General features: G+C 44.4%; 2 protein-coding genes across 2 annotated transcripts; one reads left to right on the top strand and one right to left on the bottom strand.

Annotated features, from left to right (window-relative positions):
• Positions 1–13229: 13229 nt before the first annotated feature.
• Positions 13230–14392, top strand: LOC123430809 (expansin-B9-like). The gene is made up of 2 exons (XM_045114648.1): positions 13230–13471; positions 13596–14392. Exons 1-2 carry the CDS (start codon positions 13294–13296, stop codon positions 14213–14215), a joined length of 798 nt encoding a protein of 265 aa, XP_044970583.1. The 5' UTR covers positions 13230–13293; the 3' UTR covers positions 14216–14392.
• A 3949-nt stretch (positions 14393–18341) lies between these two features.
• On the bottom strand, positions 18342–19819 carry LOC123428766 (E3 ubiquitin-protein ligase WAV3-like). Its single transcript, XM_045112919.1, has 2 exons — positions 19505–19819; positions 18342–19451 (listed from the first exon to the last, which is right to left on the bottom strand). The coding sequence occupies exons 1-2, from the start codon at positions 19817–19819 to the stop codon at positions 18342–18344; spliced, it is 1425 nt and encodes a 474-aa protein (XP_044968854.1).
• Between the last annotated feature and the right edge of the window lie 428 nt (positions 19820–20247).

Below are 20247 nucleotides of genomic sequence, written 5' to 3'. Positions count from 1 at the left end.
GAAATCTATATGCAACAGCCAGATGGCTTTGTGATAGAAGGTCAGGAAGGAAAGGTGTGTAAGTTGCTGAAATTTTTATATGGTCCGAGACAAGCACCTAAGCAATGGCATGAGAAGTTTAATACAACTCTGACATTTGTTGGCTTCGTTGTTAATGAAGCTGACAAATGTGTATACTATCGCCATGGTGGGGGCGAAGGAGTTATATTGTGCTTGTATGTTGATGACATACTGATATTTGGAACCAACCTCAAAGTAATTGAGGAGGTTAAGTCTTTTCTGTCTCAAAACTTTGAGATGAAGGACCTTGGGGTGGCTGATGTTATCTTGAACATCAAGTTGTTGAGAGATGATGAGGGTGGGATTACACTTCTGCAATCCCACTATGTTGAGAAGATTTTGAGTTGCTTTGGATATTCAGACTGCAAAATTTGTCAAACACCATATGATCCTAGTGTGCTTATTTGAAAGTTTAATGGCACAGTTATAGATCAATTGAGATTCTCTCAAATTATCGGTTCACTTATGTACCTAGCTAGCGGAACGAGGCCTGACATCGCGTTTGCTGTGAGCAAACTTAGCAGGTTTGTAGCAAACCCGGGCGATGTTCATTGGCGTGCTGTTGAAAGAATTATGCGCTACTTGAAAGGTACTGTCAACCACGGGCTTCACTATACGGGATTCCCATCGGTACTTGAAGGGTATAGTGATGCGAATTGGATCTCTGATGCTGATGAGATGAAGGCCACTACTAGGTATATGTTTACTCTTGGGGGTGGTGTTGTTTCCTGGAAGTCTTGCAAGCAAACGATCTTAACAAGATTGACAATGGAAGCAGAATTAACAGCATTAGACACATCTGGTGTCGAAGTAGAATTTCTTCGAGATCTTTTGATGGACTTACATGTGGTTGAGAAGCCGGTTCCGGCTATCCTTATGAATTGCGATAATCAAACAGTTATTGTTAAAGTGAAGAGTTCAAAGGACAATATGAAGTCCAACAAACATATAAGAATGAGATTGAAGTCTGTCAGACGTTTGAGAAACTCCGGAGTGATAGCGTTGGATTACATCCAAACGGCTAAGAATCTGGCAGATCCCTTTACTAAAGGGTTATCACGTGTTGTGATAGACAGTGCATCGAGGGAGATGGGTATGAGACCCACATGAGTTGCCATGGCAGTAACCCAACCTATATGATCGGAGATCCCGTGAAGTAGGACCTGGGAAAACAAGCCAGTGGTGAACTGAGGAGACTAACTTTACTAACCCACTCCGTTGGAGATGCAATACTCTCGGATACTGTATGGTAGGATGACTACTGTCTTAATGTGTTCTAAAGCTTATATGTAAGCAAGATGCTGTCCTACAGAGCGATCTTTGGAGGAACACACCTATATGAGCTTGACTGCTGGTCACAGTCTATGAGATTTGGGTGATCTCTAGTAAACTCATGAATAGGCCAGGAGTGTGACTAATATGCTCCACCCGAGGGGTCACCTTCGGCAGCCTAGTACTAGTAAGACTTGTGGTGAAGCTCCTTTACGCCAAACTGACAATTCAAGGCATAGTCCATTATTCAGTTGTAAAGGGGTGTAGCTACTTGCTCTAGGTGAAGCTCAACCTTAACAGGTCTTCACTGAAATGCTGGTATATTAAAATAGTGATTGGAACGAGGGAACACGATGTGCCCTTGAGATCTGGTGGGGGATTGTTGAAATTAGAGATGGGCCTTAGGCCCATAAGACAAATTTTAGAAAAATTTCCAAGGGCCCATGTAGGTGGTGGCATGACAAGGTGGTGGGAAGTTTAGTCCCACCCCGCTAGTGGAGGAGAAGTTAGACCCCTTTATAAGGGTCTCTCTTCCACATGCTATTAGAGAGTGAGAAGAGAAGGTGCCCTCGCGCACTCTCCTCCGCCGCCCGCCTCACCACGCCATGCCTCGTCACGACGCGGCGCGGGTTGCGGGAATGAGCCGAGCCGAGCTCATACCTACGCGCTTATTTTTGCCGGTCAGGAACGGAGAATACGTAATGGATAAGGCACGATCCGAGACGTCGGATCGTGGCTGTTACCGACTCGGGCGTGGGTTTGGCCCACGTCTCTCCACCCAGCCGTCTTTATAAGCAGGCTATCGCCTACCCTAGCCGTCATGAGAATCAGATAACATCTTCCTCACGCGTTCGTTCCTTGACTGCTGCTGCCGCCGGCGACTCCGTCTCGTCTACCGCGTACACGGTCGACGGGAGAGCAGGCCTCCGAAACCTCGCCTCTTCGATTCCTGTACGGGAGAGGGGCGATTAGGTTTTTTGGGAGCGATCACGCGACTGCTCGCCTCCGTCCGTCTGCTTCATCTACGTCCGCGTCGCCCTCGTCATCGCCATGTCTTCACCAAGCGAAGCTGACCGTCTCGTCCGCGAGAAGGCCGAAGCCGAGAAGAAGGAGGCAGAGGATACTGCCGCCGCCACCGCTGCTGCTACGGCCAATTGGCCGATCGGAGGGTATGATATGTTTGTCTCTCTTCTGTTTCTGTCTGCACTAGTAGTATTGCCTATATGCATAGATGTTTCTGCTATATGCGTAGTACTTGCTAGTATACTCCGTGATCAGTATGTCATGAACCTAGTCAATGCCATGTTAGTAATTACTAGCAAAAAGGGCGCATGCATTGCAACGGGAGAAAGAAATACCACACGGCACACGCTCTTCATTTATAAAAAATGTTTATAGTTTGAGAATTTATAGTTACGATACAAATAAAGATGGTCTTATCCTACAAAAATGCACTTCAAAATTTTACGGGTCTTCTATTTTAACACGGTTTGCATGTAGATTTAATACGTACAAAGAATCAGTCAAGTGACCTTCAGTTTTATCTCTAATCCTAATTTTGTTGACGTGTTCATCCCCAACCCGGATGAGTACCGGTATGAAAGAAAGACGAAACTTATTTATTAAGATTGCATCCTAGATAGTATTTTTATTAAACGTTGAACAGATAAAATAATATCATATTTAAATTCTACATATTTTTCTAATCAAATTCCATGTATAATATGTTAAATTTGGAGTTACGGTTTAAAAGATATGAGTATTTAAAAAAAATATTTAATATATACTACGAGTTTAATGTCATAAACAGTAAGTGTTTTTTTGTAAAATCATCTCGGTGAGTTTTCCGACGGAAGCGATAGCCTCTTTATTATTATTATTATTATTATTATTATTATTATTATTATATATATATATATATATACTAGCAAAAGGCCCGTGCGTTGCAACGGGAGAAAAAAATACCACACGCTTTTAATCTTTTTATAATCATTTTGATTTATTAAAATAATGATGGAGCGCGGGTTGAATAATAAAAATTACAGGGGCTTTTTTATAAAAATGCCGCGGTGGGTTTTCCGACGGAAGCAATAGCCTCTTTATTATTAGGTATAGACTAGCAAAAGGGCCCGTGCGTTGCAACGGGAGAAAAAATACCACACGCTTTTAATCTTTTTATAATTATTTTGATTTATTAAAATAATAAGCTAACTAACTAATGTAGTGAGTCCTATCCTATTTTGTTGAGAAATCAACCCGTCCATTGTTAATTCCACCATGATGAGAAATTGAGCGGGACAAGCAAAGCAAAACAAACAGGCTACGTGAATTGATCGATGGACTGTTATCTTATTTCACTCATGGGGTAGAGAATGTGGGATCAGATGACAAACTAAAGGTGGTGTTCCATTCTCTCTCTACAACAATGCAATCTTACATTCAATACATTCGTTCATCAGCAAACAAATTTCCACAAAACAAAATTTCTTGTCGGTGCTTGGCACACGGTTGGAGGCATGGGGAGGGGATCTCACCAGATGATGAGTTCCTGCCGGAGGAGGGGATACGATGAGGGTTAGGCGCCTCTATCTGGCCATAAGGAGTCGTCGTTGCCGCGCCATAACCTCGGAGTTCCCCGTGTGAGGCATGAAGGCCCGCCTCCAACTGCAAGTACTTCGCTCCGCCGCGCCTTATCCGCGCGCCGCCGCCGTTCTGCATCGAGCAGACGCATCATCCCAAGTCGTTGTAGCTGTCGCGTTGATTTGATCCAGAAGCTGTGCTCGAGCGCCGAAACGGGGGCAGCAAGCGGGCAGAGGTACGACCGCGGAGGCAGGTGGGTTGAGATCAACAACAGTGGTGGTTGGGGTCGGCCGCGGCGTCGAGTGGTGTGGCAGCGGCCTGGGCACAGGCCAGGGTGGACCAGGATCGACGCGATGCGCTCGAGCGCCGCAATGAGGGCAGTGAGCGGGGAGAGGTACATCCGCAGAGGCGGGTGGGTTGAGATCGGCAGCGATGGCGGTTGAGGTCGGACGCTGCGGCGAGTGGTGTGGCGGCGGCCTGGGCACAGGCCAGGGTGGCCCAGGGTCGACGGGAGGAGGCAATGCGTACGGGTATAATTTTTGTAGCGAATCGTTTTTTTCTTTTGCGTTGCAGATAAATGATGGAGCGCGGGTTGAATAACAAAAATTACAGGGGCTTTTTTATAAAAATACAGTGGTGGGTTCTCAAAATTATGAACATTTTTCTGAATATGCGAATATTTTTACAAAAATCCTGAGCATTTTTTGAATTCAAAAACATTTTATATTTTCTTCAAACTTTTATTTCAAAATTCCCAGTTTTATAAAATGTAAAAGTTTTTAAAAGTTTTAAATTATTTAAACTAAAAAATGGAACAGAAAAATGAAAATAAAAAATGAGACTAAAAACAGAGGCACGAACCGTTTTTAAGATTTTTACACGAACTTTTGTTTAAAATCGTTGATTTTTTTATTTTATGGACATTTTCTCAAAGTTTAAACATTTTTTTATATGCAAACATTTTTCAAAACTCCTGAGTAGTTTTTGAATTCTAAAAAAAAATATGTATTTTTGAATATTTTATTTCGAAATTCTCAGTTTCTTAAAATTGAGAAAAGTTGTTTGAAGTTCTAAATTATTCAAAGTAGAAAAACAAAATGGAACTGAAAAGAAAAATAAAAAACTAAACTAAAGAAACAGGCGCCCACGCATGGGCCGGCCTAAACAGGCGTGCTGCATCTTTTTCCAACGGCGAGAGCGTAATACAGGAGGTGCCTACATGGGCCGGCCCAGTCTAGAGATTTTCCTGTTTGAAACGTTTTTTATGACTTATAGATGGCATTGGTGGGTAATTTTAGTCAACTTTAAGGGCAATTTGGATGACGTACGGAAGAAGCACTATTTGCTTTATTAGTAGGTAAGATATATACATACATATATATATATATATAGGTAAAGATTTCATAGATTAATCTACTCGGAAAATTGCCTATTTCCTCAACAGGATGACGGTGGCACGCGAAGGTCGCAAGCACCCGACGGGGAGGCGGGACGACCTCGGCGGAGGTCACATCTGTTTGCGCGGACGGGGCCGGCAGGACGGGACTCTCGCCATCAGGAGAGTGATAGAGAGGGAGGCGACGAGCGATGGCGGCTGGGTAGGGGCGGGTGCTGCCGGTACTGGTCGTGGTGGCGGCGCTCCTCTACACCTCTTCTTCCTATCCCGCAGTGCATGGCTGCGAGCTCAAGCCTCCTCTTCTTCGTTCCTCCCCCACCTATCCCCTTTGACTCTGGTCATCTCTCAAGCAAAGTAGTGACTACAGTAGTTCCAACGCATTCACCCTTCGTGGCTATATCTGAAGATGCCCTCTGCTGGCGGCAAAAGGGGCAACCAAAAGACTCTAGGAGGACTCTGACGGCTCCGATTCCAGCGAAGCAAAAACTGAAGACGAAGACGGCGAAGACGAAGAAGCAGGCGACCACCAGGGCCAGCAGCAAGTCTGTTACATGCCTTCCAAGTTCCACCTTTCCGTGCAGGTAACATTGCTGGCTTCTACCATATATTGGCTCAATGAAAGTCTCCGTGCGCACAACTTGTTCGACGCAATAACAACGGTCTTGTGCTTCTTAGTTCAGTCTCCAAAAGGGAACATCTGCAGGCATGTACTTTGCTGGGCGCGTCGCTCTTCACATGCAGGATATTTATGGAAGAGGAAAACATGTATGGGAGGGGGGTCCTGCATCGCCTCCAGTCGCACCATATTGAAGGAGTTCGTACAACAGTGTTACCTCTTGCCTTTCAGGTTGCTTTGATGCTTAAACTCATGTTTAAATATATGGATTTGTCCTTTTGAATACGTACATGTTACATCTCTGATTATTTGCATGGTATATCGTCTAACCATTGCTTTTCTCTCTGGTTTTCTTTGTGTGAAATATATAGGGTCGTCTTATATTTATATTTGTCCTAAAACAAAATAAGGTAAGAACTCTGAATTTCTACACCCCTCCTCGCCGACCCCGCCACCAAGCCGCACATCAGGTAAGAACTCTGAATTTCTAGAACCTAAATTCAGTACATGCTTTTGAATGTTGGTCTGGCAATTGTTATTTAATTCTTATATGTTCTCTGAATATATTAGTTGTTCTACATCTTGAATGCATTGACTTATGTATTTGGCTTTATACAATTGTGCTCTAGGGCTGTCGTCCAAAGATTTTTGGGGCGAAAGATAAGAAAGCCGCAAAGAAGACGAACCGTCCAAGCTGCTCTGCTCGTAGTTAATCTTAATTCTTTTGGAAGTTCAATAATTGAGTCACTATCTTGTAGCAATGTGATCACAAGTACTCCCTCTGAAGGTCACTGAAGCAACTGTAGTTTAACTACGCCAGCGACAACGACATATATTTTGGTACAAAGGGAGTAATAAATAGATGAACATAATTTGATCAAGATTTATCTCATGCGGTTTCAAATTTTCCCTCTTAAGTTGGTTGTCACTGCATTAAGTCCATTGAGCCTGTACAATGGAATATGCTAGAACTGATGTGTTCAAGATTCAAGAATTACACATTTTGATCACTTCATTTCAGAGATTTGACATTTTGTATCTAATTTGGTACAATATTAGTATGGTATCGTGATGATATTGTTACATGTTTTCTTGTCATCTGCAGTTAAGTCCGCACCAAGCTCTTCCAAAGCACAATCTTCTTCCCCGTTCAAAACACTATCAGGTAGTTTTTTGTCTGGCACTTTGCTGCGCTGGATCACTCTTTGGATGCTGCGGGTTTAATTTGATTGGCTTATTCTTGTGTTTCTTTGGACTAATTGGAAACACAAGTTAGGAGTATGCGTGAAGTTAGGAGCATGCGTCTGAGCCATTTTTTAGGCCGATCTTCAAGTGCCATAAAGACTGAATCTCTTAGGTCAGGTCAAACAACCAGACTTGCATATTCAGTTATGTATCGCTCTATAGTTGGAATATGTTGGTCTCTTGAATTTTATGTAAATTCACTCATTATACAGGGTATTTATGTTACATGGAACGTTGGCGGAAACACACTTACTGCTGAGTTGAATCTAGACGACTTCATTCCTGCTCATGACCACTCGGATATTTATGTTTTAGGGTATGCAATCCATCTACTTCTCGCAGTTATGAAATGTACCCGTGTCAATACTTGTAGTTGCAGACTTGCAGTGCCGAAAATTCACAGAAGAATACATAGTGAAGAACTTACATACTTTTTGTAATGTCCTATAAAATTATGATTTGAACAAAGACATGTTACATTTTGCACGTGGAGAGTGTTGCCATCTAGAATGCCTTACCCGTCTGAGCTCTAGCAAGGTAATCTTATTAGTGTGTCACAAGCGGACAAGCTTACTATTCCTAATTGTATAAATTATGTAGTTATTATTTGCGTTTTACATAATGCATAGTTTTTTCAAAACATAAAGAAATGATTCTATTACCTGATTTTGTTTATTCCTTTTTTCCAGTTCACTTTGTAAATAAAAATTAATTTCTAAGTAATATTGATGGATGTCAAACTGTCAAATTAGACTGATCTTTCTCTATGGAGAACTTGCTATTTGTCATGTTATGATTTTCCTTTTGTTAAACAACTGCAAGAAGCTTCATATTCAGTTTTTTTGTTAGCTTCTTGCCTGATTGAAGTTTGTACAGATTACATGTAGCACGTTTCTTCAAGTGTCCACGGACTACAAGAAGTAACTTCCTTACAAAAGGAGTCAAACCTAGATATCAATTTAATGGAACCATTAGATTTCTTGTTACAAGTAGTCAACAGATTTCTAGAGGGACTAGAGCGAAGCAAAGAAACTCATGTGTATCAGCATATCATGATGGTCCATATTTATAGTTCAAAGGGATGACTTCCTTGTAGTTATATGTGCAAATATCTTTGGGTTCTTGCATAGTATTACCTCCGTTCAGAATTACTTGTTGCACAAATTAGTAAAAATGGATGTATCTAGAACTAAAATACATCCAGATACATCCATTTCTATGACAAGTATTTCTGGACGGAGGCAGTATTTGATCTCAATGCAAATTATTGGTTCAGGATCCTTTTTTGTTTTTTTTTTCATTCTTTGTTTTGACGCAAGGCCTCCATGGAGTTCATTGCCCACTACTTGTTGCCTACACTCACACACATATATGATGAAGATGCAGGAGGCATCTCTAGAGAATGGAGATGAATGAGGAAGTACTAATATAGTGAGAGATGAGATTCCAACTTGGTAAAGCAACACAGATGATTATCTAATTTGTTCATAAAATTGTATATATCCATTTCTGATCTTTTTTAGTTCTCGTTGTTTGGAAAAGGGTCCTGGTCCAAGAAATATGTTACGAAGTGGTATTTTAAAATAAAAGCTAATGTTTCCATTCAGTTTATGCAGTTTAGAAGGTATTACAAATTAACTTCAGACTATCCCTTTTGGCCTTGAATTATCGAGTTTGTCTTCTTTTAATTAATGCATATACATTTACATACATGGAAACATTGGCAAAATCAAGGAGGAGCTTGGTGATGCTAGAGTTAAGGAGGAGTGCCGCTGGTGGTCGGTTAGGACATTTTCGTTGTTTTGATGCGTTATGCCTTCAGGTCCTCTCGCGATTTCCTGCACCACTAGGAACTCCTCATTCTCTCCTCACCATACACACTTCTATGCCGGCCGCTCATGATGGGCTATATTGTCCCTTTGTTGGGTTTTTAGCTTTTTGCATGATGATTATTTGATTATTTATACATGGAGTATTAGGTTGCGTTTTCTGCAAAGTTGTTTATATGAAAGCCTTTCTTCTCGTGGATGTGGTTCATTCCGCTTTTAATATCTTATAAGGACTTCTAGCATTTTATCTTAATGATTAACCAACTATTGAGGAGTTGGACATATCTTTATAAAACATAAATTTTCGATTACATTCATGATCCAGATGTTGTTCTACCATGTTCTATTATATGCATCAAGTGTTGACTAGCACTGTCTCCACTACTTCCACCTATCCCTTTTGTTACCTTATCCCAGTTAGGTTGATCCCCAATTCTCTATCCGGTTTATCCCTCCTTATTATTGGGTAACTATTAAGTTAGTGATTGTGCTTTGCTCTATGTTCTTTTGAGGTTACATAATGTAGGTTCATTTAGTCGGCAAGCTAGATTTGGCAAACAAGTATCTAATCCATTCATTTGTAGCATTGCTTAGAAAATTGTTTTAGATAACCTGAATTTCCACAAGACCTTTAGATATTGCAGTGTTGTCTCCTAAGGTACAACATCATCACATCGTTCCTTTCCTTCATATTTCTGTGTGCTTCATTACTCCATTTTCTTACTGAAAGATCCTGTAGTCATGCTCATATTCTTCTTTTCGCAGCAACAAAAACTGGAAAGAACGGCAAGAAATTTGGTGACATAGAGTGCTTCCTACCATGGCATGGAATCTAATTGTTGTATTCTCTATAAACTCTCTTCCATTGGATTTGAGAAATAAACTGTTGGCACCATCTCCACTGCAATCAAGCCATGACCATTCAGTTCGCATCCTGCATGGTGCTGCACTAGGAGAATCCAGAAGATAAACAAGAGGAGAAGCGACTCGACATTGCTACAGATTTTGTAACCCGGCTTAGAAGAGCAAAATTGGTGTGATTTTTAGGAGAGTTTCTCATCCGCTATTGATTTATTCTTTTCATGTATTCTTTGTTTTCTCTCATAAGTTATGTAGTTTATCGGTGTTATTTTTGTAATATGAAGTGTGTACGACATAATAGCCAAGAGTTAATCATTTATGTTGTCCTGGAAGAAATATATATACTATGTTAATGGTTTATATGATTGACCCAGTCCTAAAATTTTATTTGAATTGAACATGGTTTGTTATACAGGACTATTTTCTGTAAAGGTGTGAGACTAGCTTGAATAATATGAGAGACAATGAATTGCCTTTATTTTGTTAAGCTAGCCCCAGACATGTCGTCCAGAACGGTGCAGCGTCCAAGATCATGGACCAGTGTGTCATTTTGTTTGCCAAAGTGCAGGGAGTTCGCACCTTAAACATCATCTGGCACATGTACAAATGTAACTTGAAATAGATTATACTACCATGGTCTTAAATTGCTAAATGACCATGTCACCCTCCCCTTCTCCCAAGTAACACCATTGAATCCCATGGTATATCAAAAACTGATCTTTTTCTTGGAATTTCATCTCAAATTTGGTCGCTCTTGGGAGTTTTTATTTGAATTAAATTCCGTATCTACCGGAATGATCTTGCTAACATGCCCATATTCAGGGTAGTGTGTGGGATTTCCAGTAAAAGAGTAGCTTCACATATGCCTCTTCTTGGCGCTGGTATATCTTGTGTGAACGTTCTCGCCGGGCCCATGTCGGTGCAAGACATAGTGCATGAAATGAATGACCATAGTGACTGATTATTAACTGCTATGTCTTTTTTTTATTTCTAAATAAATGAGACATTAGAAAGTTTGTTGTTTAAATTTGGTTTATGCCATAAAAAATACTTCATCCATCCCAAAATAAGTGTCTCAACTTTAAATATGTTTATTTCAAAAGGAAAGTATTCAAATTGGTTAGGTGGAAACATATTATTAAATTTATCTGCTTTATTTTTGTGTATTTCCCTACAAAAACATATTATTTTTGATTATTAACATATTATTAAATTTATCTGCATTTAAACATATTATTGACCTTGAAATAAATTGTTTAAATAAAGATTTAAATTATGATCAATCTTGAAATAAATAGTATTAGTCGAGACGCGCGTTGCACGTGCCTGCGTACTAGTTCCAAAAAAAGGTGTGAAGCATTCAGGGACCTTGACAAACTTTACCCACACAGTGTGAAACTTTCCAATTTACTAAGAATCAAATGCCCCACTTCTACATTGATCACAACCCCTATTCCAAGAAGATTAAAGTCTTCACATTTACTCTACTCCATCAATCTTCCTTTATCTGGGAATATCATGAGAAAGGCGTTGCTCCCATGTCCTTTGCACCTCCACTCCAATTCCAAGTTGAACATATAATTGAACCCTTCAGTAAATTGAGTGTCATTGATTTCTCTAGACTTGATCTTGACTATAGCCATAGGGTGAGGATTCTCAACGTCCATACTTTCTTTGGATTTTTGTAACAATAACACCCCAAGGTCCATAGCAGCATAGCCCACAAATTGATGGATAGCATGTAACCCTAGGCAAAGTCTAACATAACTGTGCTCTATAGATGTACTCTTTTTCACTCTTTTCTAATAAAAATAACAGAGCTCTTGTCACTTCTTCTTTTAAGAACAACACTCTGAGGAGGTCACTTGTATCTATGAGGAATTAAGAATATAGAAATTCCAACACCGAAGCCCACAATCTCACTCGCTATGCCTTAACGGTTAACCCTTAGTGGAGGTGGGCATCTTTGGCTCCCCAATGATGTAATTGCCATAATTGTACCTCCTTTGTAAATAAATATAAAGTAGTGTCCTAAAACATTTTATACGAGTATTAGTTAACAGAAAGAGTAATTTGTAAATATTTCAAATAAATAAAGTGCGCAGATTGTCCACTAAAAAACCCTACTCCTACATCACAACTAGGACTATGATATCCCTACAAAAACTAGGACCATAATTCTTGGCAGTTTTGCAATTGGAAATGTCTATCACCAATTTGATCAAGAGAGTTTTCCTGTTAGTAGCAGCCACCACCTCCCTAAGAAAATTAGGGTTTCTCTATCTCCCGCCGGCACCAGCGTTGATCGGCCTCGTCTCCGGTGGCCTTAGGGCCATGGAGACGCGGTGGATCCCAGCCTTTGCCGGTGGGAGGGCTTCATTTTTAGATGTGTTTTTGAGTTTTGTTAGGGTTTGTGTCCTTCTCAAGAAGGTGAGACAGCGACGACTCCTTGAAGATGGAATAAGGTTTTCCCCGCCTAGCTCCCGTTCCATGATGCATCTAACATCGTCGGTGGGTGTATGGAGGTGTGTCTCCAGCGGTTCTGTCTTTGATGAATTTTCTTTCGTCGTTCATCTATGTTTGTGTGTCATCGGGTTGGATCGATTTGATCTACGTTACTCTTTAGCGGTGGCAGTTGATGTGCGTTGGTACTATGGGGCCTTAGCACGATAACTTCTCGACTGTCTATTACAACAAGTTTTGCCCGGCTCAAGTAAGGGAGGGGCGACGACGGCGGCGCGCCTTCGGCTCAATTCAGTGATCATAATCGTTGCTAGGTGGTCTATGAATCTGAATGTAATTTTTATTATTTTCGGTGTTCGTTGTACTACCATGTTTGAAGATGAATAGATGGAATGTTTTTCAGAAGGAAAAAGAGAGAGAGAGAGAGAGAGTTTTCCTGTTCACTTAAACTCAGGGCATCAGTTGTTCCCGGAGGAAGCAAAGGGCGTGACGAGTAAACTAGCTAGTGGAGACGCGGAGTGGAGCGGAATGCGGCGGCCGGCGGCACCCGATAGGACTTGAGGTAGCACGCAAGGTAAAAGAAAACGAACCCCCGCCGACCGGGCCAACACTGCACGGCATCCGTGCACATGCATGCTCACGGCCGGTACAATCGCACGCATGGCACTCGAAGTCATTACTACGTCTCATTTCGCATGTCTGCAAAGAAGAGGCACATTGACGCTTCAGCCATTGACATGCATGTCGTCGTTACTTCTGGGTGAGAGTAAAGATTACCAAGATTCACCTTGCACACGCATGCACGAACCTAAGAAATCTCAAATCCGAACATGCATGTCATCCGTTTATCCGCGACACCCGTTCGTCGCCTATAAGTACGCCACTCGATCACACCATTGTAAACTCACCACAAGCTAGCTGCCCGCACTAAATCACTTGCGCACAAGCAAAAGTTGATTGACAAGAAGACGATGGGATATCTCCCCGGCGTCCTAGCCTTTGCCGTCTTGGCGGCGCTCGCCGCCGGCGGCTCCTGCGCCTCAAACGTGCCGCCCGGCCCCGACATCACGACGGACTACGGCCAACCGTACCTTCCCGCCAAGGCCACCTGGTACGGCCAGCCCACCGGCTCCGGCCCCGACGACAACGGTACGTACGTGACCCGCGCACGCTCTGGCACAGCACAGCACACGCTCTATATATCTATCATGTCGGTTTCACTTCCAACGACAGTTTGTTTGATCATGCACGCCATGTGCGTACACGCATGCAGGCGGCGCGTGCGGGATCAAGGACGTGAACCTGGCTCCCTACAACGGCATGATCGCCTGCGGCAACCTCCCCATCTTCAAGGACGGCAAGGGCTGCGGCTCCTGCTTCCAGATCAGGTGCACCAACCACTCGGCGTGCTCCAGGAAGCCGGTGGGGGTGATCATCACGGACATGAACTACGAGCTCCTCTCGCCGTACCGCTTCGACCTGTCCGGCAAGTCCTTCGGCGCCATGGCCAAGTCCGGGAGGGAGCAGGAGCTCCGCAGCGCCGGCATGATCGACCTGCAGTTCAGGAGGGTGCGGTGCCAGTACGCGCCGGGCACCAAGATCGTCTTCCACGTGGAGAAGGGCTCCCACGCCAACTACCTCGCGGTGCTGGTCAAGTTCGTCGCCCATGAGGGCACCATCGTGCAGATGGAGATCAGGGAGAAGAGGTCCAAGCAGTGGAAGCCCATGGAGCACTCGTGGGGAGTTATCTGGAGGGTGGACAGGACCGAGCCGCTCGTCGGCCCCTTCTCCTTCCGCCTCACCACCGAGTCCGGCAGGAGGCGCATTGCACACAAGGTTATCCCGGCCGGTTGGACGGCCGGCACTACCTACAAGTCTGACGTCCAGTTCTAATCAAACATATACTTCCTATTTAAGTTGTTTTTCATTTGCAACCCAGTGGAAATAAGGATGTATGTATAGGTTGATGTAGTGGATGCATGCATGCATGCATGCTAGCTTGTGTTTGTTCATTCAACCGAATGTAACCATTGGTCGGTGGCCCGAAAATATAAATCCTTGTTTGGAACACTATCCTGCTTATTGGAAATTTTGGGCTGCTTGGAAAACAATATACAATGGCATTCCGGAACAAAGATGAACATAGCCTTCGCTTCTTCTTCGACGACCTTAACCCCCACGCCCCCCTTGATCGATTTGATCAGGCCTTCGTTCGTTATTAGGATGCCTCAGCTGCATCATTGCAGCTCCACTTGACATGTGGTCTATTTTATGCAGAAAACTCATTAAAAATATTTTTTCACAGAAAAGCCTCCATCAAACAAGTCGTGCATACACAGTCTTAGCCACTGCTGCAGCTACTTCATAAACTAGATGATGCCCCGCGCGTTGCTGCGGGAAACATGATAAACAGATGCATAAATATGTGTTAAAAATATTGCTAAAAAATATTAGGATTGCTCTCGTTTTATATTTTAAGAAATAACTCATATGAAACATCCGACAAAAGATGCGTAAAAAAGCTGTAATATGATCTATAGTATAACTCTAAAGTATATACGGCTTATGACCATAACGAAAAATTAGTGAAACAATGTGTAGATTAATGCACACACATTATAACTTATGACTACATGCATGACTTGATGATGTGGCATGGTTATATGAGGAAAAATAAGTACTTGTGACTAAATGCATGCCTTGATGATGTGGCATGGTTGCATGAGAAGGAAAAATAGATAGTGGGTTGCAACTATTTAAGAATAGAAGATAATGCTAGTGAAGTAAAAGTGGATAAGAAAGCTTAAACCATTTCTAAACGATCCCTTGCCCGGTTATAAGGGAATAATTTATGTTTTTTTCCTCAAAGTCGCACTTAGCCGGTCACTTATAACGGTTAGTGAAGTAAACCTTTTACTCTTCATCGAGTATATTTATTATATTTATTCCGACTCGCGGCAGCTGAGTAAAAGTCTCCTCTCGTTTCTTTCTCTTCTCTGCCTTCTCTTCTTTTCAATAATGCTAGACCTACAAAGACTTATAAAGGTTTACTTAACCTTTCAAACTAATTCTCTTTTCCTCCTAATTTTGAGTAGCATCACTCCTCTTCTCCCCCTTGCCCCGCTGCTGGCACGTCCCCCACCCCCGATCCGCCGCCCATCTCTTCCTAATGGCCGGACGCGGTGGCCGGGGGTCCCGTCACGGATTTGCACTGCAAGTTCGTACGTCATCGTCCGTCGGCGCATCCTCGAGTCGGAGTCGCTCGGTCGATCAGCCCGCCCCCACCCGATTCAAGGATTCCCTGGAGCTCCCCTCCCTCCATCACGGCCGCCAACGAGGACCTACCTCGGCGTTCGACAGTGAGGGTGGGGTCGTGGGTGGCGAAAATCACCGACCGGGAGACCCACCAACGGAGGTGGCTCGGATCGCTGCACATGGCTGAGCTCGCGGCCATGAAGTACGACTAGTCGCAGGTCTGGTACCACGACGCCCCTGCCCAGCTGAACTTCTCGTTCGGGATGGCGCCGGTCCACCTCGTCCCCGTAGCCGAGGGTGGTGAGTGCTCGGTGGCGTGGGAGGATCGAGAGGCTCGGGAGTGACATGAGGCAGAGGCCGTTGATGAAGCCTGCATGGAGGAGCTCCGCCGTAAACACCCAGAGCTCGTGGTGATGGAGGAGGTGATCTTCGCCGACTCCAACGAGAAGGTTATAGTCATCTGCATCCGATGTCGTCCCCCCCCCCCACACACACACACCAACCCTCTAAGCATGACCTCTTCTCCGAAGCTGGCTAGCCCTTCAAGCCACCACCCACATCATCACATGCGACGACATAGTTAGCTGCATCATACTTGTTGGGGTCGCTCCGTGCTCGGCGACGTCGTGGCCAATCGTGTCACTCCAATCATCTTCGACGAGTGAAATCAAATAATGCAAGTTGCATTTTCAGGCAAATATGCAAATAGAAACCGCAAAAGAATTTGGCTCACATAGTGTTTCGCAATCGTTTAGATGAAGGTTCAGAATAACAAGTTTCTTTGAGGAAAAGAAAACTTGTAAACAACAAGTTCAAAGAGAAAACTACCAAGTCTTTTAAGATAGGGAGCGCCTGGACCTGAGCTGACTGAGATTTAATTTGGTCTCAGTCAGCTGACATCAGGTACCTGTGGACCAGTTGTTGCTGCTTTTTTTCTTTATGCGTTGTGGGTTGTCGTGGCAACTTGGGCTGATATAGGGCTGCTGTGTGGGTACTGCCATGTGTTCGTTTTTTCTTTCTTTTTTTGTATATTTTAATATTTGTGACTAAATAGGCCTTTAACTATGTAGGTGTTAGGCTTGGTACATGATTTAGTGTCAGGCTGAAATATTAGACGCCATTATATTTTTTTATTTATATTTCATTAGCAAAGATGGCAGTGTATTTGTGTTCTTGGACAGAGAGAATGAGAAAAAAGATAAAATAAAATAAATAAAATGAGAATGAAGTACATTTGTCTATGGCATGCACAAATTGTGACTAGTAGGAAAAAAAATAAACAGGGCCAACACCAGTTGTGTGAGTGTCCATTACAATTGTGTATGGGTGTATCACATGCAACTTGCGCACATACAACTTGTAAGGCGACATAAAAAGATGAAAAATAAAAAATGGACTATAAATACTTGCAATTGCGCATCGACTATAAATACTTGCAATTGCGCACCGACTATAAAATACTTGCAGTTGTGTACCGACTATGAATACTTGCAATTGCGACTTGACTTTGAATATTTGCAGTTGCGATTAGACTTTGAATACTTCCAATTGCGACCCGACTTTGAATACTTGCAGTTGCGATTAGACTTTGAATACTTTCAGTTGCGACCCGACTTTGAATACTTGCAGTTGCGGGCCGACTTCGAATACTTGCAATTGCGACCTGACTTCGAATATTTGCAGTTGCGATTAGACTTTGAATACTTGCAATTGCGACCCGACTTTGAATACTTGCAGTTGTGGTCCGACTTCAAATACATGCAGTTATCATTCAATTTTGAATACTTGTAGTTGCGACCCGACTTCAAATATTTACAGTTGCGACCCGAGTTCTAATATTTGCAGTTGCGACCGACTTCAAATATTTACAGTTGCGACCCGACTTCAATTACTTGCAGTTGCGGCCACATTTTAAATCTTGCAATTGCGACCCGACTTTAAATATTAATGTCGTTAATATAAAAAATGAATCACTAAAAATATATAAAAAATGTTAATAATAAGTGCAAGCATGTCCTCACGCGCGCAAGTATATGGATAATAATATGAATAAACGAAAACACAAATGAAAATAGAAATGAGAGAAATAAATAAATAGTAACAAAAAATAAAATGATAAAAATATTAAAAATTAACCAAATTTCATCTTATTAGAAATCAGTTAGAAGAGTGTCTACATATACTCTCCCCTCAAAAGAACAAAAACAGAAAACAGTGAACATAAATTTTTTTAAAAGAACTTTAGAAAGTGTAAAAAGTATAATAGAAAAAATAGAAAAAAAAATGAAAACAACAAAAGCACAAAGAAAAAAGGGTCACCTCTTCCAATTATCTATCCCATGCACCCCAGTAACCATGGAAAAAAAAAGGAACATGCGAAGCATTGCAAACAAGCCCAACAAACAAGAACCCACAACATGAGTTCTTCCTCAGCGTGAGATAGAAAAGCACTGTACAAGCACGAATCTTAGCACATTAATCAAACGGCTATGCTCGTGAGTGAGACCAAACTAAATCTCAGCTAGCTGAGTTTTAGCAATCCCGTTTAAGATATTTCACTAAAAGTCTACAAACGGAGCAAAATGAGTGAATCTACACTCTAAAGTATGTCTATATACATCTGTATGTAGTCCACTAGTGAAATCTCTTTAAAGACTTATATTTAGGAACGGACGGAGTATTTTTCAAAAAAAAAAAAAATCACTTGTAAAAGTAGCTAAAGACTTCCAGAATAAAAAGCCAAAATCAACCTATCCTGTTTCGATCAGAAATCGCCGCTCACGTCTTGCTTGATCTGTTTAAGCTGGCTCCATGGCTGCTGGCTGCCGCCGCGCTTCCTGCTCTGCTTACGCGACACCTTCACCATCTCCTCCATCTTGGGAGTCAGGTATGCCCGAGCCTTGGTGCTCGTGGACGCCGACGCGCGCTGCTGCGCATGCGAGCTCATGCCGGCCAGCAGCCGCGCGCGCCCCGTCTTCTGGTACTCCCGCAGGTTGCCCACGCGCGAGCTCAGGTCGCGCAGCTCCTCCTTGATCGCCTCGCACGTCGGGTCGCCGGCCGCCCCTGGCGCCGACCGCTCCATGGCCTTCAGCCGGGAATCCAGGATCCGGGCGGCGCCGGCGTGCTGTCCCCCCTCAGCGGCCGCCCGTGCGGCCGTGATGTCCTGTGTCGCAGCAAGGCGGACGCGCTCCCGCTCCACGTCAATGGACGGAGGGGGCGCTTCGGTGAGCTCCAGCTCCAACAGCCTCTGGATCACCGCCGCCGGTGCCGCGGCTTGGGCCGCCTGCCCTGTCGCGGCGACCTTGTAGGTGCAGCTCACCTTGACCAGGCGGGTGACCGACTCCACGGGTCGGGCTCTCGGCACGTGCACCAGCACCAAGAAGCGCCTCTCCTCGTCGATGGAGGCGGCACGGCCATCGTCGCCCACGTGGTTGCCGTAGCAGCCGGACTGGATCCCCTGGACGCGCACGCCCCGGTGCAGGCACGTCACGGCGATGCGCGCCTCCTGCACGGCGACCGAGAGGATCCCGCCGATGCACTGCGCGAACGAGTCCTGGATCGCCGCCTGGTTCTCGATGAAGGAGAAGGTGCCGCCGGTGGCCTCCGCGATCGTGTGCATGGCCAGGGCGTCGTTGTCGGCGCCGAAACCAAAAGTGTGGACCGGCCCGGGCCGGGTGTCGGCGTGCGTGAACAAAAGCGGCACGAGCGTCATGTAATCGTTGGCTGTGCGATTCGGGGGTGGCAGGAACGACGTCCTGCCGTTCCAATACATGCCTGCAGGCGCGAGGAACGTGTCTCCGCCGTCGGAGAGAAGGATCATGCTGGCGACGACGTTCTTGTACCGACGTTCATGCTGGCCACGTCGGCCGGCGCCCTGACGTGCACGAGCACCGCGAACTTGTCCCGGGACGCGCCCCTCCCCAGCGCCGGGAACTCGCACTGCGTCTTGAGGACCAGCCCGCCGTCGGCTGCCGGCGCCTGCGCCTGAGCCCCGGCGGCAGCACAACGCTCCAGCGGCTCGTCGTCATGGTACGCGCCGACCTGGACCTGGGCGTACGCGGTCGGCGGCGGCGCGGCGAGATGGAGAGCAGTGGTGAGTGACGTCGCTTGGTGGAAATGTCTGGCCCCGGCGATCCGGCCGATCAGATGCCACAAAGGCTCGTCGTCTTGGTACAGGCCAGCCTGGGCCTGCGGAGTCGGCGGCGGCGCGGCGAGACGGGGAACCTTCTTCCTGCCCGACATGTCGCTTGCCTCGGTGTATAGCCGATGTTTGTTGGTAGCTAGGGTTCGTCGACTTGGTTAAGCCATGTGGGAATGTATATATATGCCGCCCGAGGTATATATATACGGAAAGAAACGTCGAATGGTTGATCTTCCCATGCATGCATGCACGAACTATCCAAAACGTCCCTCTTCGGCCAACTCTTTAAGGCCTTGTTTGGTTAGAGGCTAAACCACGTGTATTGGAAGGGATCACGGCCCGATCCACGGGGTCATCCAGGCAGGTAATAAATTAACGTGGATCATAATTTAACCGTTTGGTTTGGACCAAGGCATAGAAAATCCAAGCCCAACCCATGGCTGTCCACCCCGTTCCACAGGGGCCAAAAGAATCGTCTAGCCCTCGTGGAACAGATCCACTATGACAGACGGAGTGGTGATTGACGACA

This window comes from Hordeum vulgare, chromosome 2H (genome assembly GCF_904849725.1).
Source record: "Hordeum vulgare subsp. vulgare chromosome 2H, MorexV3_pseudomolecules_assembly, whole genome shotgun sequence".
NCBI lineage: Eukaryota > Viridiplantae > Streptophyta > Magnoliopsida > Poales > Poaceae > Hordeum > Hordeum vulgare.
This window is presented reverse-complemented; position numbering and strand designations above follow the sequence as displayed.